Source organism: Oncorhynchus masou, chromosome 15 (genome assembly GCF_036934945.1).
Source record: "Oncorhynchus masou masou isolate Uvic2021 chromosome 15, UVic_Omas_1.1, whole genome shotgun sequence".
In the NCBI taxonomy this organism is placed as follows: domain Eukaryota; kingdom Metazoa; phylum Chordata; class Actinopteri; order Salmoniformes; family Salmonidae; genus Oncorhynchus; species Oncorhynchus masou.
Window position 1 is genome coordinate 3461843 of NC_088226.1, and position 24594 is coordinate 3486436.

Below are 24594 nucleotides of genomic sequence, written 5' to 3' on the forward strand. Positions count from 1 at the left end.
CTGACACCTTTAACCTTATCCCCATGTTCCTCCCACCTCGCTCTGTTAACTTGAGAAAGGAAGGGATGAGGTGACGAGGACAGCTGAAGGAAACAGGAGACCTTGAATGGAAAAAGGGAGAGAACGACAAAGTAATTTGTTCGTTTAAAAAAATGACAGTAGAAAACACTCAAGCAATGTGGGGAAAGTTATAGACATTTTTCTGATGTCTTCTTTCTAGTGACAGCCCACAGGTACATGGAAGATGAAATACAAATATAACAATGTGTGAATATATCTGAATAAATATGATTTTGAATGTTATACCTGTACCTTTGAATGATACACCTGACCTATATCTACGTCATTGCAGCTCTCCAATCTCTCTCAAACTAACCACGGATGTTTGGTTCAGCCTGTCCATCAGCATTAGGTAGTTGGTCACCTTTTACTTTCTCCACAAATAGCTCCCATCCAGCAGCCTGGTCTCATACACCAGATGTAACATAGTAAATGTAAATTCAGGACACTCAAATTAGTATGATATGTTTGGCATGGTTACATAAGACAGAGGATTACTTAAGGCAAAAATGAAAGTCGGGCGTATACCGTGAACGTCTAGCAACCCAAAGGTTTCGTGTTCGATTCTCATCAAGGACAATTTTAGCTAATTAGAAACTTTGCAACTGCTTAGCATGTTAGCTAACCCTTCCCCTAACCTTAACAATTTACCCTAACTCCTAACCCTAATTTCTAGACTAGCTAACATTAGGTTAGCGTTAGCCACCTAGCTAACATTAGGCATAACAAATTGGAATTCATAACATGTCATAAGTTTAGCAAATGTTTTACATATTGTACGAATTGCAATTTGTAACATATATGAATTGTAATTCATAACATATCATACGAAATGGATGTTGGACATCCACAAACGAATACATATCATAGGAAACGTAACATATCATACGAATTGGAGTGTCAGAATTTACATTTACTATGTTACATCTACCCATGAGTCCAGTTTGCATCCAGAGGAGCCTATCAGCACCAGGTCTGATGAATGCCTGTCTACCAAGAAGCTAGGGGAAGATGACACTGGTGCACATGAGAGTTGGAATCTTATGAGTTTGTTGCTTAGCTTTAAAAAGGGATTTAAGAAAATGCATAAACAAGTCCATACTGTTGTTTCTAGATGAAACACATTCTAGAATAACAAATTCTTATTAACAATGACGGCCTACCAATATTTAACTATATACCAATATATAAGTCTCTGCATAGCATTATGGAGTGATGTATGGTGTCAAGGACAGAGCATATATCACAGGCCACAGATAGCTAAGCAAGAGAAAACAAAATACATTTGGAAAAGTGAGGATGGCCACATCGGATAGAGGAAAGGGGGGATAATAGACAAATCGAAGGATAAGAAATTAAAGGATGAGAAAGAAGGTAGAGGTTAGAGTGAGTGAAGGGTGAAGAGAGTAAGAGAAATCTTACAGACCAATTGGGCTGCTGCCTGCATGCCGGTGGTGCCACATAAATCTCTGGGTTCCCTGTCGCTAAGAAACCAACAATGACACCGTGCGTGGGCAGGGACCCCCGGCTTGGGATATCCTGTGATTAAGGAGTATTATGGGGTTTATGTTGCTCTGGCACAGCTAATGGGAAAATCATATTTAGTGCAAACATATTTGATATATTTAATGCTGGTTAATGTTTACCTTGTCTGTACCCCTGCTCTTAAAGCACAATGTAGGTTACCAAGTCCTATTCCTTCGAGGGCCTACTTAGTAAACTGTTTCTAACCCATGTATACATGGTACACCATGGGGCGGTTTCCCAGACAGTGAATCTCCATTGAAAGTGCTTTTTAGTCCAGGACTAGGCTTAACCTATGCCGCGAAAACCGACTCCGTGTATTTATGAGCACACGTTATCATATATAAATCATGAACAACAATTATTATACATTACATTAGTACATGTAGCAAACTATGTAATCATTTTTACAAGAAGTGTATTAGCCATTGCTTAAATTCAGCATTAACAAGCTTGGTCAAGTTCACGTACGAGCTTCATTGCATTTGCGGGTCCTGGGTTGCCAGTGTAAGCAGAGTTGCTGGAAAGGTTGCGAAGTTCGTACTGACCCAAAAGCACGCATAGAAAAACAGCCACCATGAGAAATGTGAGAGGAGGAAAGCACCTGGCTTTTCAATCAGCTGGTAACAGGCTCCGAACAGGGCGTCAAAAAAGGGAAATGATCGCAAGGGCATATAAAGCATTACAGTCCCACATACAATTATGCTTCTAAATCTATATGGTACAGTATGCGTAGTGTGCCATTATTTGAGTCATTTCACCATACCACTATAACATTATCATAACTCGTAACAAATGGAATAAAACACTAGCTATCAGATAACTCAGTGAGTGGACATGTTCCTGTATGGAATATACCGTGGTGGTATTAGTCTGTTGCTTAGCTTTAAAATATATAGACATATAATAATGATGCTTAGCAACCCTGGAGGTGCTAAAATATCGTAGTGTAATACACTTTAAGTCCACACACTGACAGCCCTACGCTGTGGGTGTTGAATGCTGATGTTTATTAGCATACCACACACTCCACATATCTAGTATTCTGGTGGCCAACACGAAGCAGGCACTTTCACTTCATTAAAATTCCTCTTCTAATAGCTGGATGTCCCCGAACACAGTGACCCATTGAAACACTGTGTCCTGTCAGGAAGTTATTTTGTTACAGACATACAGAAATCCTCCTGTTTGAAATTATTAGGAGATAGGAGGCAGGTAAAGTGCACCTACCCAGGCAGTATCTGAGGATGCCGACAGCATGGCTTTTGACATTACAAGCTAGAACACTTCAACACAAGCCCGCAGCCCAAGAATCATACAGTATCTGCAAGGGCAATGTAAACGTCATTCAATAGCTCCGCATTTCGCTCCATACTACACATTCATAATATTCCATCACCTCTCTATAGGCTTGTCCTACTATATTTTTTTCTCAACTTTCCTAATATTAAGCACATTGCTTATCTTTACAGCAGGAGATTAACCTACCTGGCTGGCATGAAAATTAACCACAGTTTGGAGAGAGAGGTCCATGATATTGGTCCATTCTAAATCAAAACACATTTCACACATATACACTACCGATCAAAACGTTTAGAACACCTACTCATTCAAGGTTGTTTTTTAGTTTTAAAAAAACGATATTCTACATTGTAGAATAATAGTGAAGACATCAAAACTATGAAATAACACGTGAAATAACACATAATTATGTAGCAACCAAAAAAGTGTTAAAAAAATCCAAATATATTTGAGATTTGAAATTATTCAATGTAGCCACCCTTTGCCTTGATGACAGCTTTGCACACTCTTGGCATTCTCTCAACCAGCTTCATGAGGTATTCACCTGGAATGCATTTCAATTCACAGGTGTGCCCTGTTAAAAGTTCATTTGTGGAATTTCTTTCTTTCTTAATGCATTTGATCAGTTGTGTTGTGACAAGGTAGGGGTGATAAACAGAAGATAGCCCTATTTGGTAAAAGACAGAGTCCATATTATGGCAAGAACAGCTCAAATAAGCAGAGAGAAATGACAGTCCATCATTACTTTAAGACATGAAGGTCAGTCAACCCAGAAAATTTCAAGAACTTTGAAAGTTTCTTCAAGTGCAATTGCAAAAACCATCAAGCGCTATGATGAAACTGGCTCTTATGAGGACCGCCACAGGAAAGGAAGACCCAGAGTTACCTCTGCTGCAGAGGATACGTTCATTAGAGTTACCAGCCACAGATTGCAGCCCAAATAAATGCTTCACAGAGTTCAAGTAACAGACACATCTCAACATCAACTGTTCAGAGGAGACTGTGTGAATCAGGCCTTCATGGTCGAATTGCTGCAAAGAAACCACAACTAAAGGACACCAATAATAAGAAGAGACTTGCTTGGGCCAAGAAACATGAGCAATGGACATTAGACCAGTGGAAATCTGTCCTTTGGTCTGATGAGTCCAAATTTGAGATTTGTGGCTCCAACCGCTGTGTCTTTGTGAGACGCAGAGTAGGTGAACAGATGATATCCACGTGTGGTTCCCACCATGAAGCATGGAGGAGGTGGTGTGATGGTGTGGGGGTGCTTTAATGTTGACACTGTCTGTGATTTATTTATAATTCAAGGCACACTTAACCAGCATGGCTACCACAGTATTCTGCAGCGATATGCCATCCCATTTGGGTCATTGACCAATTTGACTAAGAAGGATCAGATGACCTGGCCTCCACAATCACCCGACCTCCACCCAATTGGGATGGTTTGGGATGAGTTGGACTGTAGAGTGAAGGAACAGCAGCCAACAAGTGCTCAGCATATGTGGGAACTCCTTAAAGACTGTTGGAAAAACATTCCAAGTGAAGCTGGTTGAGAGAATTTTATTTTACTAGGCAAGTCATTTAAGAACAAATTCTTATTTTCAATGGCGGCCTAGGAATAGTGGGTTAACTGCCTGTTCAGGGGCAGAACGACAGATTTGTACCTTGTCAGCTCAGGGATATGAACTTGCAACCTTTCGGTTATTAGTCCAACGCTCTAACCACTAGGTTACCCTGCCAGAATGCCAAGAGTGTGCAAAGCTGTCATCAAGGCAAAGGGTGGCTACTTTGAAGAGTCTAAAATCTCAAATATATTTGGATTTTTTTGGTTACTACATGATTCAATATGTGTTATTTTATAGTTTTGATGTCTTCACTATTATTATACAATGTAGAAAATAGTACAAATTAAGAATAACCCTTCAATGAGTTGGTGTGTCCAAACGTTTGACTGGTACTGTATGTAAAAGGAGTATAGTGTTTGTGACATACTGTACCGTGTGTTGCTTGTGTTTTTTTGCGCTCTAGAAAGGTTCACTAGGTTTGCAGAAGTTTCAGATGACAGGACCAACCCTTCGGTAACCCCTTACATCCAACTAAACTTCCCCAGACACCCCTCATCTCCCAACCTGGGCACCTCCTGCCCTGACCCGCCACCCCCTCCCCATTCTCCCTGAGGAAATAAAAGTGTTCATGGAGAGAGGATCAGCCACTATCTCTGCTGAAGACCATAGGGTACCATGCCATTGCCAAACTACGCTCCAAGCAGTAACAAAATCATGCCTGTGCCAAAGAAAGCAGGTAAGGGTTCATGATCTACTCTGTAAGCTTGCATGTGTTAATACATTATGTAATTGAAAGCGGACCAAAACCCTCTCCTCCTCAGTTGAACAGATTTTTAAAGCAAATGTAATAATATTTCAATCAGTATTACATGAATATAACATTTGATTGGATTCCCCAATAAATGATAGAAATGACAATTTTTAATGTATATTTCACATTATCAGAAATTAGCATTCATAATTAATATTCACATTCTCATGAATACATGTTTTGTGTTTTGTTGTGTTATAAATGGTTTTACTTTATCAAACACCAGGCAAACAATGAATCATTTTGGATTGTTTTACTTTATTGACCTTGTATTGTTATGTCTCAAATGATTCATTGTAGTTTGTCAGTAACTCAACTAAATAATAAATAGGAAATCATTTCATTACCATTGGGTCATTTTTATAATAGTGAATAGGGAAATTAGGATTGTTGTGGCTGATATATTTCTGAAAATCAAGTTATTCGTGTTTCTATGCCTTCCTCACTGAAAACTACATCCAAATATGGAGTAAGTCCAGTGTCGTATTGTGCAATGATGCCAGTGTTGTTTTTCCGGACAACCTCAGTTGCAAAAGGCCAGTGCCTGCAGGCTTTTCTGGTCTGCAGGATTAAGAAACAAGTCGTTGTTTTAAGTTAACAAAGGAACCGACAGCCATTTCACTGTGTCATACTCAAACACACATTTCAGCACTGGTGTATGGGGCATAGTGGAGTCTATATGAAGGCTATGGGGCATGGTGGAGTCTATATGTAGGCTATGGGGCATGGTGGAGTCTATATGTAGGCTATGGGGCATGGTGGAATCTATATGTAGGCTATGGGGCATGGTGGAGTCTATATGTAGGCTATGGGGCATGGTGGAGTCTATATGTAGGCATGGTGGAGTCTATATGTAGGCTATGGGGCATGGTGGAGTCTATATGTAGGCTATGGGGCATGGTGGAGTCTATATGTAGGCTATGGGGCATGGTGGAGTCTATATGTAGGCTATGGGGCATGGTGGAGTCTATATGTAGGCTATGGGGCATGGTGGAGTCTATATGTAGGCTATGGGGCATGGTGGAGTCTATATGTAGGCTATGGGGCATGGTGGAGTCTATATGTAGGCTATGGGGCATGGTGGAGTCTATGTAGGCTATGGGGCATATGGGGCTATGGGGCATGGTAGAGTCTGTATGTAGGCTATGGGGCATGGTGGAGTCTATATGTAGGCTATGGGGCATGGTGGAGTCTATATGTAGGCTATGGGGCATGGTGGAATCTATATGTAGGCTATGGGGCATGGTGGAGTCTATATGTAGGCTATGGGGCATGGTGGAATCTATATGTAGGCTATGGGGCATGGTGGAGTCTATATGTAGGCTATGGGGCATGGTAGAGTCTGTATGTAGGCTATGGGGCATGGTAGAGTCTGTATGTAGGCTATGGGGCATGGTGGAGTCTATATGTAGGCTATGGGGCATGGTGGAGTCTATATGTAGGCTATGGGGCATGGTGGAGTCTATATGTAGGCTATGGGGCATGGTGGAGTCTATATGTAGGCTATGGGGCATGGTAGAGTCTGTATGTAGGCTATGGGGCATGGTGGAGTCTATATGTAGGCTATGGGGCATGGTGGAGTCTATATGTAGGCTATGGGGCATGGTGGAGTCTATATGTAGGCTATGGGGCATGGTGGAGTCTATATGTAGGCTATGGGACATGGTGGAGTCTATATGTAGGCTATGGGGCATGGTGGAGTCTATATGTAGGCTATGGGGCATGGTGGAGTCTATATGTAGGCTATGGGGCATGGTGGAGTCTATATGTAGGCTATGGGACATGGTGGAGTCTATATGTAGGCTATGGGGCATGGTGGAGTCTATATGTAGGCTATGGGGCATGGTGGAGTCTATATGTAGGCTATGGGGCATGGTAGAGTCTGTATGTAGGTTATGGGGCATGGTGGAGTCTATATGTAGGCTATGGGGCATGGTGGAGTCTATATGTAGGCTATGGGGCATGGTGGAGTCTATATGTAGGCTACTGTGTGTACTCTGATATTCACAGCCTACTTCTTACAGTAGCATTTCTGTGCAGGTTCACTTTTATAAGAGTGTTGTTCAGTTACGGTTAAGCTACATGGAATATTAAGTGTGGACTTTATTATAAGGCTAGCTAAGGAGAGAGACAGACAAACAAAAAAATTACAGACAGAGAGAGAGAGACAGACAGACAGACAAACAGGCAGGCAGGCAGGCAGGCAGGCAGGCAGACAGACAGACAGACAGACAGACAGACAGACAGTGCTCATCACTGGGTGCTTATTATTATTATTTATTATGTATGATGTTGATAACATGTTGTTTATTGACCACCAGTTAGTTACAAGCTCTATCATGTTCCTTTGACAGGCCCACTTTGCCAAGTACCTCTCTCCGCCTGTCTTGCTTCCAAATCTCTCCCCCATCTCATCAATCAGCTCATCAAACTGTTTCCCCCTCTTCTGACATCACCTCTCCAGACCACAATGTTCCCACCGGATCAAATCCATTCTTTCAGCAGCTCTCACACAGCCTCACTGGCCCGTTGGCCATGTCAGGTCTCACACAGCCTCACTGGCCCGTTGGCCATGTCAGCTCTCACACAGCCTCACTGGCCCGTTGGCCATGTCAGCTCTCACACAGCCTCACTGGCCCGTTGGCCATGTCAGCTCTCACACAGCCTCACTGGCCCGTTGGCCATGTCAGCTCTCACACAGCCTCACTGGCCCGTTGGCCATGTCAGGTCTCACACAGCCTCACTGGCCCGTTGGCCATGTCAGGTCTCACACAGCCTCACTGGCCCGTTGGCCATGTCAGGTCTCACACAGCCTCACTGGCCCGTTGGCCATGTCAGCTCTCACACAGCCTCACTGGCCCGTTGGCCATGTCAGGTCTCACACCTCATCTCTGTCTGTCACTTTGCTCCATGAAACTAACCTCTCTGAATGCTGCCAAGGATTCCGTCCACTTGTTTTCTATATTTCTCATCCTCTTTCTCCCTCTCCAGTTTCCACTCTGTGCTTCTCCATATATCCCTCTGTCCATCCAACCCTGCTATGGATCCTTCACATGTAGCATTTCACATTAACATCATTAACATCTGCTAACCATGTGTATGTGACAAATACATTTGATTTGATGTATCCAGCCCAGTGTGGCCTCAATGTCCCATCACTCCCTATCACTGCCATCCTCTGGCTCCCATGGTAATGAAGTGTGAAGTCATGGACAGTAACTCAAGTACTTGGCTGTGAGACACTACGTTTTATTCATGGCTGTTTGATTCTGTGAAAGTTGCTTCACTTCTGACTCATGAAGAATTCTATTTCTTCAGATTGCCAGATTTAAATTTAGACAGTTGCATTGCTTTTCATGACAATGTACTGCTAAACATTGATTATTACAAAGTCAATTGGAGCTAAGTCTTCACGGGTCCAGGTGGACCCGATATACCCGATTTCGGACCAGGGCCTGATCGGGTTCGGGTCTGAAATTCTAACTTGTCCCTCGGGTCCGGGTTGGGTCCTGTTTGATCGGACCCAGCCACGGCTCTGCATAGCCTCTAGCATATTTATTTCACGCTAATAAGGAGAATTTATTGACTTATAGAAGGCTTAGCCAACATATACTGTAAAGACCTTTTTGTTAACCAGAAGAACAACTTGGCTGACAAACAGATTCTTTTGTCACTCAGACCAGTTAGGGTATGGGTTGGGTCTAGGTCGAGTTGTTTTTGGGTCCATTCTGGTCCTGGTCCAACTTTTTAGACCAGTGAAGACCTCTAATTGGAGCCCATCACATTTCATCTCATGTTGAGAACCTCCCAATGACTTTCTTATTTTTCTTCAAGAATGCTGTCATGTATCCTCCTGTTGGTTTGCACATATTTCTGTCCATGCTTTTTCCAACCATCCCCATTTCATTATCAGCATGGAACACCACAAGGTTTTTTTAGACACTTCATAACAGAGGGCAAAGGGATGGTTCTGAGCTTTGGCCAGCTCCCTTCACCTCTCTCCGTCACATCTCGTGATCTCCCTATCAGTGGAGATCCCGCTGTTCCCGAACCCGATCCGGGCAGAGAGCTCCATCTCTTCCAGGGGGGTTGCGCAGACCACCGACGAGCACGTCCAACATAAGCAGCTTCTCTTCTACCTTGTCAGAGGGTCATCGTCCTGGCCTCTGAAAGGCATCTAGAGATGTCCTCAACATGGCCGACTGGCTTTCCTCCAATTACCAGGGAGGAGTCTTCATTTCATTCTCAGATTAGCTTCTGTCCATCCACAGCACACCTATCATATGTCCTGAATGTCGTTGTTACTGTGAATAAAAATCATTCTCATCTTCAAAAACATCTCTAGAAATTGACAAATGTTGGTTAAATGGACAAACTTTTCCAAGATCAGAAGAAATCTATTCAAATGCTGTTTCCAATACTGTTGGACTTCCATTCCAACCCTTCCCCTGCCAATTCAATCCTATGATTTCACAATTGGATTTATGGTTCAATGGATTCCAATGCATTTGACCCGTATGTTTGACCTGAGGTAGCACCCTCCCTTGTTTGTCATTTTCTGCCACTGCCTCTATGTGCCTGAACATTCATCCACCCGTTTTGTCTTTCTTTAAATCTCTGTGTCAACTCATCAATCTCTCTGAGTATCTGTTTATCCATCTGTCAATCTGACCCCACTGAGAGCAGCAGGGTATCTGGCTGGGCTTATCCTCCACAGGGGAGCCAGAGCCCACTCATACCTCCCCCCCCCCACCCCTGCCGGGCCCCGCTCATAATAACCAGCCATGTCTCACTCCATGGTGACTCTGGATGTTTTCCAGAGTCACCACGGATGTTTTCCAGAGTCACATGGATGTTTTCCAGAGTCACATGGATGTTTTCCAGAGTCACATGGATGTTTTCCAGAGTCACATGGATGTTTTCCAGAGTCACCATGGATGTTTTCCAGAGTCACATGGATGTTTTCCAGAGTCACATGGATGTTTTCCAGAGTCACATGGATGTTTTCCAGAGTCACATGGATGTTTTTCAGAGTCACCATGGATGTTTTCCAGAGTCACCATGGATGTTTTCCAGAGTCACCATGGATGTTTTCCAGAGTCACCATGGATGTTTTCCAGAGTCACATGGATGTTTTCAGAGTCACATGGATGTTTTCCAGAGTCACCATGGATGTTTTCCAGAGTCACATGGATGTTTTCCAGAGTCACCATGGATGTTTTCCAGAGTCACATGGATGTTTTCCAGAGTCACATGGATGTTTTCCAGAGTCACCATGGATGTTTTCAGAGTCACATGGATGTTTTCCAGAGTCACCATGGATGTTTTCCAGAGTCACATGGATGTTTTCCAGAGTCACCATGGATGTTTTCCAGAGTCACATGGATGTTTTCCAGAGTCACATGGATGTTTTCCAGAGTCACCATGGATGTTTTCCAGAGTCACATGGATGTTTTCCAGAGTCACATGGATGTTTTCAGAGTCACATGGATGTTTTCCAGAGTCACCATGGATGTTTTCCAGAGTCACATGGATGTTTTCCAGAGTCACATGGATGTTTTCCAGAGTCACCATGGATGTTTTCCAGAGTCACCATGGATGTTTTCCAGAGTCACATGGATGTTTTCCAGAGTCACATGGATGTTTTCCAGAGTCACCATGGATGTTTTCCAGAGTCACATGGATGTTTTCCAGAGTCACATGGATGTTTTCCAGAGTCACCACGGATGTCAGAAAGTCTTCAGACCCTTTCCCTTTTTGCCAAAATTTCTAAAAACCTGTTTTTTGTCATTATGGGTTATTGTGTGTAGATTGATGAGGGAAAAAAAACTATTTAATACATTTTAGAATAAGGCTGTAATGTAACAAAATGTGGGAAAAGTCAAGGGGTGTGAATACTTTCAGAATGCACTGTATACTGCCTGTGAAACATTCTCTTCAAATGAGGATCAGACACTTTCAAATAGCATGATTGCCTGTCAAATGCTCCATCACATTACTGTGCTAGCAACATTTTTTAGCAGCCCCCTCTTGACAGTGTTTAAGAGTTAAGTTCGTGCAATTCCACACATTGTGAAACGGGGCACAGACAAAATGTTGACGATTTAAAGCAAGTTTGCTGCAAATCTACACATTTTACCATGCGGCAGAGAGATGATTTAGCAATTGTATAACTCATTTCATGTAATTGGTACTCATTTTGCCAAGGTGGCGGAGAGAAACAAAAGGCTGTTTGACAGCTAATTTCCTGCAATTCTATACATTTTTCCAAAGGATGGAGAGAAATGTTTGCAGGTTTTATGATATCTGAGTGAGACTGACTAACAAAATCACTTATTAAACAAAATCAATGGGGGCCCCCCAGACGATATTCCGACCATGATTACTTAGTAGCTAGCTGGCCGCTAGACTAATTTGCCAATATACAAATGTTTTGCTGATTGAGTGACTATCAGTGTCTGACATAACAAGAGAAAAACTGCTGATGCACAACCAAATTTCAAAATTGCACCTTGTGTATTCTACTATTCTAACTTGCAACAGTAAGGCTTATTACATTTTTTGGGGGAGCCGCCAATTGCCCATCCCCTCTTTAAAATGTATATTTAAATCTCTCTACCCTCGCAATGATTCTCCTAAATACCTTGGTGATACCCTCCATCAATATCTACTAACTATCCTTGATTATCCCATTAGCCGACTCTTGCTATCTTTCTCTGTGTCCCTCCCTCTCCCATCGCTCTGTCCCTATAAGGGAGGATTCCGGGAGAGTATGGGGAGGGATGACGGATTAAGTGACCTGTCATCAACCCCTTTCCTTCCTACTGCCCACGTCCCGACTCCAGAGATCAGATGTCCTTCTCCCTTTCTCTCTTGCCTGATCATTACTTCTACTTGTTGTTCAACACAGTATACATTATATGCATGCCTTTCTGTCAAAGTCATTTTAATCTCTTTGGGGCAGTGTGCAGCTGTTCAGTCTTCAGGACACATACAGTGGAGTGTAAGTCACAAACATGGAAGTTTATTGGAAAGACCAGTGGATCAGAGTTCAGCCAACCACGATGGGAAGTTGTTGAAATACATCATAACCTCTAAACTGGGCATACAGTAATGTGGCAGCTTTTTTGGTACACATGCTTCAAGCAAGGAAGACAGTGAGGTTCTCAGCCTTATTCTTCCTTTGCTCATCCTCCCAGTTTCGCTTGGCCTCTGCTGATGTTGTAACAAGCTCACATTTTTCTCATCATCCTGTCGGCTCCCTCTCCGCCACTGGGCAGACACATCGCGAAAGCTGGAGAGTTAGGTTTCCCTCAGACAGGTGACAGCATGGACTGTCCTGCGCAAAAGAGCTGGGCTAAAAGGACAGACTGGCCAATCATTCCAGCAATGTGTTGGCAGGGCCACCGTGATCAATGACCAGTAGACCACCTGTCCTCTACAAAGTAATCCATTGGTGTTAGCAAAGGCCCTGGCTTCCTGCAATGGTGCAGACTGTCAGGAAGAACCATTCAGACATATCGCTCACGCTCTCTGCTATCCCCTCCATCACTGAAAGCTTGCTATCTAGCGACATCCTCAAACACGTGTTTAGGGTATTTGAGAGCACTTTGGCATAGCAATGGATGTAGAAAATAAATGGAAACGCTCACTCTGTACCTAGTTCTCACGTGGGTGGGTGTGTAGGGGCACACGTGCGTACCGGTATCCTATGTGTGCACGTGTGTGTTATGTAAAGGAGAAAATACCTATATCAGTCCCTCCAGGATTTTGGAATTCTGCGATTCTGCATATTATACGAGGGGTTACAAATTTGACCAATCACCACACTATTCCTGTATAAAACAGTCAAATCACAGCAATATTACTGCATAAAACTGTTCAATGACCACACTACAAAAAGAAGGCTCGGAATTCTTACCAATCCCAACACTTTTACCACAAACAATGGTTCAATCAAGCCACTTAACAAATCCGCCTATGCCCTCAGACGGACCATCAAACAGGCAAATCGTCAATACAGGACTTTTATGCTCGCTTCGAGGCAAGCAACACTGAAGCATGCATGAGAGCACCAGCTGTTCCAGACGACTGTAATCACGCTCTCCGTAGCCGATGTGAGCAAGACCTTTAAACAGGTCAACATTCACAACGCCTCAGGGCCAGATGGATTACCAGGACGTGTACTCGGAGCATGCGTGGACCAACTGGCAAGTGTCTTCACTGACATTTTAAACCTCTCCCTGACTGAGTCTGTAATACCTACATGTTTCAAACAGACCACCATAGTACCTGTGCCCAAGAAAGTGAAGGTAACCTGCCTAAATGATTACCGCCACGTAGCACTCACGTTGGTAGCACTCACGCCACGTAGCACTCACATCAACACCATCATGTCGGAAACCCTAGACCCACTCCAATCCACATACCACCCCAACAGACTTCCTGAAGGGCCGCCCCCAACAGTGAGACAGTCTATAGGGAGGAGGAGACCTGGCAGTGTGGTGTCAGGACAACACCCTCTTCCTCAATGTGAGCAAGACAAAGGAGCTGATCGTGGACTATAGGAAAAGTAGGGCCGAACAGGCCCCCGTTAACATCGACGGGCTGAAGTGGAGCAAGTCAAGAGTTTCAAGTTCCTGGTCATGGTCTAAACACATCAAGGCAGTTGTGAAGAGGGCATGACAACATCTTTTCCCCCTCAGGAGAATGAAAAGATTTGTCATGGGTCCCCAGATCCTAAAAAGACAAAAAGTTCTACAGCTGCATCATCGAGAGCATCCTGATGGGTTGCATCACCGCCTGGTATGGCAACTGCTCGGCATCTGACCGTAAGGCGCTACAGAAGGTAGGGGGCCAAGCTTCCTGACATCCAGGACCTATATACATGGCGGTGTCAGAGGAAGGCCATGAAATTGTCAAAGACTCCAGTCACCCAAGTCATAAACTGATTTCTCTGCTACCGCACAGCAAGCGGTACCGGAACACCAAGTCTAGGACCAAAAGGCTCCTTAACAACTTCAACCCCCAAGCCATAAGACTGCTGAACAATTAATCAAATGGCCACCTGGACAATTTACATTGACACCATCCCTTTGTTTTATACTGCTGCTACTCGCTGTTTATTATCTATGCACAGTCACTTTACAAATTACCTCGACTAACCTGTACCCCCCACATTGACTCATTACCAGTACCCCCTGTATATAGCCCTGTTATTGTTATGTAATTTTCTTGTTACTTTTTGATTCAAATTATTATATATTTTTTAACTTTAGTTTATTTAGTAAATATTTTATTAACCCTATTTCTTGAACTGCATTGTTGGTTAAGGGCTTGTAATTAAGCATTTCACGGTAAGGTCTACTACACCTGCTGTATTCGGCGCATCTTACAAATAAAATTTGATTTGATTTAACATGTCAACAAAACTTTACCCCAGTCAGTGCATTTTCAAACCTATGGTTGACTTCTTCTGAGCCCTGGTACAGATAACATGAATTTGTGTGTGAATGGATCCCTTGAGAGATACTGGTAGATGAAAAGTAAGAGTCAACAAAACCCAGGGAACTTGAAATAAATGAAGAACAGGACTCAAGTATCTGAGAACACCCTTATATTGTAAGCCATCACAAGGTATCACAAATATTTGGACCAATCAAAATGACATGAACAAAGCCACATTTAGCATAACTTTGGACCACATTTGCAACAACTTCTGCTTTACTGTTTCATTGACATTTCGCAATGAGTTATCTAAGAAAACAAACCATTTACCGCAAATCAAGCATATACCTGATGACCAAACTGTCAACCACTGGCATGTCAAAGAGGTACAGTGCCTTGCAAGTGTATTCACCCCCCTTGGTGTTTTTCCTATTTTGTTGCATTACAACCTGTAATTTAAATGGATTTTCATTTGGATTTCACGTAATGGACATACACAAAATAGTCCAAATTGGTGAAGTGAAATGAAAAAAATAACTTGTTTCAAAAGATTCTAAAAAATAAGAAACGGAAAAGTGGTGTTTGCATATGTATTCACCCCCTTTGCTATGGAGCCACTAAATAAGATCTGGTGCAACCAATTACCTTCAGAAGTCACATATTTAATTAAATAAAGTCCACATGTGGGCAATCTAAGTGTCACATGATCTTAGAATATATACACCTGTTCCGAAAAGCCCCAGAGTCTGCAACACCACTAAGCAAGGGACACCACTAAGCAAGAGGCAACATGAAGACCAAGGAGCTCTCCAAACTGTTCAGGGAAAAAGTTGTGGAAAAGTACAGATCAGGGTTGGGTTATAAAAAATATCTGAAACTTTGAACATCCCACGGAGCACCATTAAATCCATTAATAAAAAATGGAAGGAATATGGCACCACAACAAACCTACCAAGAGAGGGCCGCCCACCAAAACTCACAGACCAGGCAAGGAGGACATTAATCAGAGAGGCAACAAAGAGACCAAAGATAACCCTGAAGGAGCTGCAAAGCTCCACAGCGGAGATTGAAGTATCTGTCTATACGACCACTTTAAGCCATACACTACACACAGCTGGGCTTTACGGAAGAGTATCCAGAAAAATGTCATTGCTTAAAGAAAAAAATAAGCCAAAAGGCAAGTGGGAGACTCCCCAAACATTTGGAAGAAGGTACTCTGGTCAGATGAGACTAAAATGTAGCTTTTTGGCCATCAAGAAAAATGCTATGTCTGGCGCAAACCCAACACCTCCCATCACCCCAAGAACACCATCCCCACAGTGAAGCATGGTGGTGGCAGCATCATAATGTGGGGATGTTTTTCATCGGCAGGGACTGGAAAACTGGTCAGAATTGAAGGATGGTTCTAAATACAGGGAAATTATTGAGGGAAACCTGTTTCAGTCTTCCAGAGACTTGAGATTGGGATGGAGATTCACCTTCCAGCAGGACAATGACCCCAAGCATATTGCTAAAGCAACACTCGAGTGGTTTAAGGGGAACCATTTAAATGTCTTGGAATGGCCTAGTCAAAGCCCAGACCTCAATCCAATTGAGAATCTGTGGTATGGGCCTCCCGGGTGGCGCAGTGGTTAAGGGCGCTGTACTGCAGCGCCAGCTGTGCCAGCAGAGACCCTGGGTTCGCGCCCAGGCTCTGCCGTAACCGGCCGCGACCGGGAGGTCCGTGGGGCGCCGCACAATTGGCCGTATGACTTTCAAGGACGTATGACTTTCAACCTTCGTCTCTCCCGAGCCCGTACGGGAGTTGTAGCGATGAGACAAGATAGTAGCTACTAACAATTGGATATTACGAAATATGGGAGAAAAAGGGGTTAAAAAAAAAGAGAATCCGTGGTATGATTTAAAGATTGCTGTACACCAGCAGAACCCATCCAACTTGAAGGAGCTGGAGCAGTTCATTCTTGAAGAATGGGCAAAAATCCCAGTGACTAGATGTGCCAAGATTATAGAGACATCCAAGAGTGCAGCTGTAATTGCTGATTCTACAAAGCATTGACTGTTACACTCAAGTTTTCAGTTTTTTTGTGTTATTTCTTGTTTGAACTTCCATCCAACTTGAAGGAGCTGTATGTGGATGTCATGTCTTGTTATGTCTGTTCCTGTCCTTTCTCTTCATTCTCTCTCTCTGCTGGTCTTTTAGGTTACCTTCTCTGTCTCTCATTCCTCAGCTGTTCTACATTTGCCCTAACTAGCTCATTCTCTCTTTCCCCACCTGTTCTCTCTTCCCCCTCTGATTAGGTCTCTATTTCTTTCTCTGTTCCTGCTACTTTCAGTGTCTGATTCTTGTTTGTGTTTTTTGATGCCAGAAGCAAGCTGTCGTCTCGTTTGCTTCCACCTTGTCCTGTCCTGTCGGAGTCTGCATGCATGGCAGGTGCAACCTGCATTATACTACGTTCTTTTGTTCCATTGACTACGTTGGAAGAGGATTTATGCCATTCCTGTTTTTTATTAAAGAACTCTGTTTTCTGTTAAAACCGCGTTTGGGTCTTCACTCAAGTTCATAACAGAAGAATCAGACCAAGAATGGACCCAGCGGCTCCGGACCCTTTTCACTCCGCCGTCGAGATCCAGGGAGCGATGCTAGGCAGACACGAGGAGGAATTGTCTGCTGCTCAACATGCCGTTGAGACCCTGGCCGTCCAAGTCTCCGACCTCACAAGACGGGTTCACCAACTCCACCTCGATCCACCGCCCACTTCCAGGGTTTCCGAGTCTCCGGAGCCCAGGATCAACAACCCGCCGTGTTACTCTGGGGAGCCCACTGAGTGCCGCTCATTCCTCACTCAGTGTGATGTGGTGTTCTCTCTCCAGCCCAACACTTACTCCAGGAGCGCAGCCCGCATCGCCACGTCATTTCTCTCCTTACCGGACGGGCGCGTGAGTGGGGCACGGCAGTCTGGGAGGCGAGGGCTGAGTGTATTAACCAGTATCAGGACTTTAAGGAGGAGATGATACGGGTTTTTGACCGTTCTGTTTTTGGCGAGGAGGCTTCCAGGGCCCTGTCTTCCCTATGTCAGGGGAATAGATCCATAACGGATTATTCTATTGAGTTTCGCACTCTCGCTGCCTCTAGTGACTGGAACGAGCCGGCTTTGCTCGCTCGTTTTCTGGAGGGTCTCCACGTCGAGGTTAAGGATGAGATCCTCTCCCGGGAGGTTCCTTCCAGTCTGGACTCCTTAATAGCTCTCGCTATTCGCATAGAGCGACGGTTTGATCTTCGTCGCCGAGCTCGTGGAAAGGAGCTCACGTTCTCCGTTGCTCCCCTCTCCACATCACTGCCACCTGCCGCATCACTGCCACCCTCCCCGCCGGCTCGGATGCTGAGCCTATGCAGCTGGGGGTATTCGCATCTCGGCCAAGGAGAGGGAACGGAGAATCACCAATCGCCTCTGTCTCTACTGCGGCTCCGCTGGTCATTTTGTCACCTCATGTCCAGTAAAAGGCCAGAGCTCATCAGTAAGAGGAGGGCTACTGGTGAGCGCAACTACTCAGGCCTCTCCTTCTGGATCACGCACTACCTTTCCGGTCCATCTCCGCTGGCCCGGTTCATCTGCTTCCTGCAGTGCCTTGATAGACTCTGGGGCGGAGGGCTGTTTTATGGACGAGACCTGGGCTCGGGAACATGACATTCCTCTCAGACAGTTAGGGAGCCCAGGGCCTTGTTCGCTTTAGATGGTAGTTCTCTCCCCAAGATTCAGCGTGAGACGCTGCCTTTAACCCTCACTGTCTCTGGTAATCATAGCGAAACCATTTCTTTTTTAATTTTTCGTTCACCTTTTACACCTGTTGTTTTGGGTCATCCCTGGCTAGTGCGCCATAACCCTTCTATTAATTGGTCTAGTAATACTATCCTATCCTGGAATGTTTCTTGTCATGTAACCTGTTTAATGTCTGCTATCCCTCCTGTTTCCTCTGTCTCTTCTTCACAGGAGGAGCCTGGCGATTTGACAGGGGTGCCGGAGGAGTATCACGATCTGCGCACGGTGTTCAGTCGTTCCAAGGCCACTTCTCTCCCTCCACACCGGTCGTATGACTGTAGTATTGATCTCCTTCCGGGAACTACTCCCCCGGGGTAGATTATACTCTCTGTCGGCTCCCGAACGTAAGGCTCTCGAGGATTATTTGTCGGTTTCGCTCGACGCCGGTACCATAGTCTCCTCCTCCTCCCCCGCCGGCGCGGGGTTCTTTTTGTTCAGAAGAAGGACGGGTCCCTGCGCCCATGCGTGGATTATCGAGGGCTGAATGACATAACAGTTAAGAATCGTTATCCGCTTCCTCTTATGTCTTCAGCCTTCGAGATCCTGCAGGGAGCCAGGTTTTTCACCAAATTGGACCTTCGTAACGCCTACCATCTCGTGCGCATCAGGGAGGGGGACGAGTGGAAGACGGCGTTTAACACTCCGTTAGGGCACTTTGAATACCGGGTTCTTCCTTTCGGCCTCGTTAACGCTCCAGCTGTCTTTCAGGCACTAGTTAACGACGTCCTGAGAGACATGCTGAACATTTTTGTTTTCGTTTACATGGATGATATCCTGATTTTTTCACCGTCTCTCTCGATTCATGTTCAGCACGTGCGACGCGTCCTCCAGCGCCTTTTGGAGAACTGTCTTTATGTGAAGGCTGAGAAGTGCACTTTTCATGCCGCCTCTGTCCCTTTTCTCGGTTCCGTTATTTCCGCTGAGGGCATTAAGATGGATCCCGCTAAGGTCCAGGCTGTCATTGATTGGCCCGTTCCTAAGTCACGCGTCGAGCTGCAGCGCTTTCTGGGCTTCGCTAATTTCTACCGTCGTTTCATCCGTAATTTCGGTCAGGTGGCAGCTCCTCTCACAGCCCTTACTTCTGTTAAGACGTGCTTTAAGTGGTCCGTTTCCGCCCAGGGAGCTTTTGATCTTCTTAAGAATCGTTTTACATCCGCACCTATTCTTGTTACACCTGACATCTCTAGACAGTTTGTTGTTGAGGTTGACGCGTCAGAGGTGGGCGTGGGAGCCATTCTTTCTCAGCGCTCTCTCTCTGACGGCAAGGTCCATCCTTGCGCGTTTTCTCTCATCGCTTATCGCCGTCAGAACGTAACTATGATGTTGGTAATCGCGAACTGCTCGCCATCCGCTTAGCCCTAGGCGAATGGCGACAGTGGTTGGAGGGGGCGACCGTTCCTTTTGTCGTTTGGACTGACCATAGGAACCTTGAGTACATCCGTTCAGCCAAACGACTTAATGCGCGTCAGGCTCGTTGGGCTCTGTTTTTCGCTCGTTTCGAGTTTGTTATTTCTTATCGTCCGGGCTCAAAAACACCAAACCTGATGCTTTATCTCGTCTCTTCAGTTCTTCTGAGGTCTCCACCGACCCCGATGGGATTCTCCCTGAGGGGCGTGTTGTCGGGTTGACTGTCTGGGGAATTGAGAGGCAGGTAAAGCAAGCACTCGCTCACACTCCGTCGCCGCGAGCTTGTCCTAGGAACCTTCTGTTCGTTCCCGTTCCTACTCGTCCGGCCGTTCTTCAGTGGGCCCACTCTGCCAAGTTAGCCGGCCACCCCGGCTTCGGGGTACGCTCGCTTCCATTCGCCAGCGTTTCTGGTGGCCCACTCGGGAACGTGACGCGTCGATTTGTCGCCGCTTGTTCGGTCTGCGCGCAGACTAAATCTGGGAACTCTCCTCCTGCCGGCCGTCTCAGACCGCTTCCCATTCCCTCTCGACCGTGGTCTCACATCGCTTTAGATTTTATCACCGGACTGCCTTCATCAGCGGGGAAGACAGTTATTCTTACGGTTGTCGATAGATTCTCTAAGGCGGCTCATTTCATTCCTCTCGATAAGCTCCCTTCTGCTAAGGAGACGGCTCAGATCATTATCGAGAATGTTTTCCGAATTCATGGCCTTCCGTCTGACGTCGTTTCCGACAGAGGCCCGCAGTTCACGTCTCAATTTTGGAGGGAGTTTTGCCGTTTGATTGGGGCTTCCGTCAGTCTCTCGTCCGGCTTTCATCCCCAGTCTAACGGTCAAGCCGAACGGGCCAATCAGACTGTTGGTCGCATTTTACGCAGTCTTTCTTTTCGTAACCCTGCGTCTTGGTCAGAACAGCTCCCTGGGCAGAGTACGCCCACAACTCGCTTCCCTCGTCTGCTACCGGTCTATCCCCTTTTCAGTGTAGCCTCGGGTACCAGCCTCCGCTGTTCTCATCTCAGCTCGCCGAGTCCTGCGTCCCCTCCGCTCAGGCTTTTGTCCAGCGTTGCGAGCGCACCTGGAAGGGGGTCAGGTCGGCACTTTGCCGTAATAGGGCGCAGACTGTGAGGGCCGCTAATAAGCGTAGGACCAAGAGTCCTAGATATTGTTGCGGTCAGAGAGTATGGCTCTCCACTCAGAACCTTCCCTTAAGACAGCTTCTCGCAAGTTGGCCCCGCGGTTCATTGGTCCGTTCCGTATTTCCCAGGTCATTAATCCTGTCGCAGTGCGACTTCTTCTCCCGCGCTATCTTCGTCGCGTTCACCCGGTCTTCCATGTCTCCTGTGTTAAGCCCGTTCTTGCGCCCCGCTCGTCCCCCCCCCCCATCCTTGTCGAGGGCGCACCCATCTACAGGGTTCGTAAGATTTTGGACATGCGCCCTCGGGGCCGTGGTCATCAGTACCTAGTGGATTGGGAGGGGTACGGTCCTGAGGAGAGGAGTTGGGTTCCCTCTCGGGACGTGCTGGACCGTTCGCTGATCGATGATTTCCTCCGTTGCCGCCAGGTTTCCTCTCGAGTGCGCCAGGAGGCGCTCGGTGAGTGGGGGGGTACTGTCATGTCTTGTTATGTCTGTTCCTGTCCTTTCTCTTCATTCTCTCTCTCTGCTGGTCTTTTTAGGTTACCTTCTCTGTCTCTCATCCCTCAGCTGTTCTACATTTCCCCTAACTAGCTCATTCTCTCTTTCCCCACCTGTTCTCTCTTCCCCCTCTGATTAGGTCTCTATTTCTTTCTCTGTTCCTGCTACTTTCAGTGTCTGATTCTTGTTTGTGTTTTTTGATGCCAGAAGCAAGCTGTCGTCTCGTTTTGCTTCCACCTTGTCCTGTCCTGTCGGAGTCTGCATGCATGGCAGGTGCAACCTGCATTATACTACGTTCTTTGTTCCATTGACTACGTTGGAAGAGGATTTATGCCATTCCTGTTTTTTATTAAAGAACTCTGTTTTCTGTTAAAACCGCGTTTGGGTCTTCACTCGTTCATAACAACTTTAATGTAATTGCTGCAAAAGGTGGCTCTACAAAGCATTGACTTGGGGGAGGGTGAATAGTTACGCACGCTCAAGTTTTCAGTTTTTTTGTGTTATTTCTTGTTTGTTTCACAATAAAAAATATTTGGCATCTTCAAAGTAGTATGTTATGTAAATCAAATGATACAAACCCCGTAAAAATCTATTTTTATTCCAGGTTGTAAGGCAACAAAATAGGAAAAATACAAAGGGGTGGTATTCGCAAGCCCCTGTATGTCAAGGGACTTTAATGTGAACATAGTTGAGGCAATTAAAACAGATGAAGTCTGATAGGTAAGAATGAGAGATGAGTTGAAACGAGATGGATGACCCTGTGAAAATCAAGTAATTTGAGCTAATGTCGCCCATAGACGAAAGGAGACTGACGGACGGTGACAGTCTGAGTGGAAACAGCAATAGCACCCAGTTTTCTGAGAAAGTGGGATGACAAATGAATGGACAGGAGGGAGAACTGGAGATTAAACAACATCTAGAGTACTTCAGCAGCAGAGACAAACATGCTGTCAGTGGCGTGAAATAATGTCCATCACACACAACTTGTAATCTTATAACGGCCTGACCCCTGGTGTCAGTGGCTGTGATGTGTGTCCTTAGCGGATGTAGAGCCGTAACCCAAACCTGGGCTGGTATGGGTAAACTACATTAATCAGTGCTAAGAAAAAAGACTCAGAATAGCACACACACTCCAAAGTGATATATGGCATAAAGGCAAATAGTGGGAGGGAGGGGGGATGAAGGCAGAGAGTGACAGGAGCAGGGAGATAGAAGCAAGGAAAGGAGAGATGAAGAGAAGGAAGGGAGAGAAGGAATCATGGTCAGTAACTGCACCTAGCACAACCTCTACAAACTGCAACTAGCACAACCTCTACAAATTGCACATAGCACAACCTCTACAAACTGCAACTAGCACAACCTCTGCAAATGCACAGTGAATAAATACATAACAACAATCTGACACAAGATAATGTTCTACTTGGGAAAGATAATTCATTTTTGCCTTTTTTCTGTAGGAAGAAAATCCCAGGCAGCTCCTGCAGGTATGATTTCTGTAATACTGCATGTATAAGTACTGAAAAGCCTTTGTAAATCCTGACTAACAATGGCATCCCAGGAATTACATTAGACCGGTGGTGTAATTCAAACTGGATTATCTCATCAGTATACCGTAAATGGATTTCACACTTTATCTCTCTCTCTCCACATAACAGAGGTGCCGCCAGTGTACGAGCCCAATATTCATGATCCCACCACCAGGGCTGACCTCATGAAATGTAAGGCCATGTAATTGGCTCTTTATCACTTTGGGCCTCACTCTCTGTAATGCATTTGATGCTAAATCCTGCTTTCCCACAGCCTATACAATGTTGAAATGCACAATTATGACCTGGCTTACAGTATATCCGCTTCACGGCCTACACACAAGAGATTGTACATATCTCAATAATATCACAGTACTCATCTGACCTTATCTGTTCTCCGACCCTTTCTTCATCCAGCCACTCAACTCAATTCCTCTCTCTTTACCTCATCGTTTCTCTTTCTCCCCTCAGACTGGATCCCCCTCTCCCTGGATGACAAAACGGCCCAGAAGCTGCTGTGGATATCCGAGAGCAACCTCAAGGTGTCGCGTATGTCAGAGGAGGTGTGTCCATACCCCATGAGACCGGAGAGATATGAGCATTCGCCACAGGTTGGTCTGCCATCCTCAGTTACAGTGCACACATCATAGTGCCATTGTGTAACTAAAGTGTGCCCACCGTTTTGGACATGCCATCAGTGCATGCCTGGCTCTAAGACATCTCTAATATACCCTTTCTACTATCTCTACTCTGTGCAGGTGCTGTGTAAGGAGGGTCTGTTGGGGCAGAGAGGGTACTGGGAGGTGGACTATGGCGGCTGGGTGGTGATTGGGGCAGTGTACGAGAGCATGGGCCGGAAGGAAGGGCCATGTGGGCTGGGGGAGAACGAAAGCTCATGGGGTGCGGGCTGGGCCGGCTCCTGCTACCAAGTCTGGCACAACGGGGAGAACGTGGAGGTCAGGCTCCCTTTGTGCAACACCATGAGCATATACCTGGACCAGCCCGCTGGCATCATCAAGTTCTTCATCGTGGAAGGACAAGGGGAGGTGGAGAAGGAGGTGCGACTGATACACAAGTTCAAAACTGACCTCAAAGAGAAGATTCTGCCTTGTTTCTGGGTTGGCAGTAAATCCTTCTGTTGGATCCGGAAGAAAGAGGGACAGTAACAAGAAGGGTGTAGGAAAGGAGATATGGAATAACGGATCAGGGAATTTGTAAGAGAGGGAGGTAAAGTGAACGAGAAGATATATGTTTCTAATATTTGGAGAACAAGCACTGGAGTCAGAATTCAGAATTGAAGAAGAGAATCATCGAATAATCTGTTCACATCATGTCTATGGTTTTAAGTGTTGCTGTTATCCCTCTGTTGCATGAGTACAACATACATATGAATTACTAGGTTATATTATATTTAGAATGACAATTTTTATTATATTGACTATTACTATTTATTAGTACCGTCAGTCGTTTTTGTTACAGCACTAGTGTTAAAGTAGGGTG

The 24594-nt window shown here is 45.3% G+C and overlaps 1 protein-coding gene across 1 annotated transcript; it reads left to right on the forward strand.

Moving 5' to 3' along the window:
- The first annotated feature begins 5068 nt into the window (after positions 1–5068).
- On the forward strand, positions 5069–24509 carry LOC135554939 (tripartite motif-containing protein 16-like). The gene is made up of 5 exons (XM_064987327.1): positions 5069–5190; positions 23026–23052; positions 23224–23286; positions 23566–23705; positions 23853–24509. The coding sequence occupies exons 1-5, from the start codon at positions 5130–5132 to the stop codon at positions 24258–24260; spliced, it is 699 nt and encodes a 232-aa protein (XP_064843399.1). The 5' UTR covers positions 5069–5129; the 3' UTR covers positions 24261–24509.
- The last annotated feature ends 85 nt before the right edge of the window (positions 24510–24594 follow it).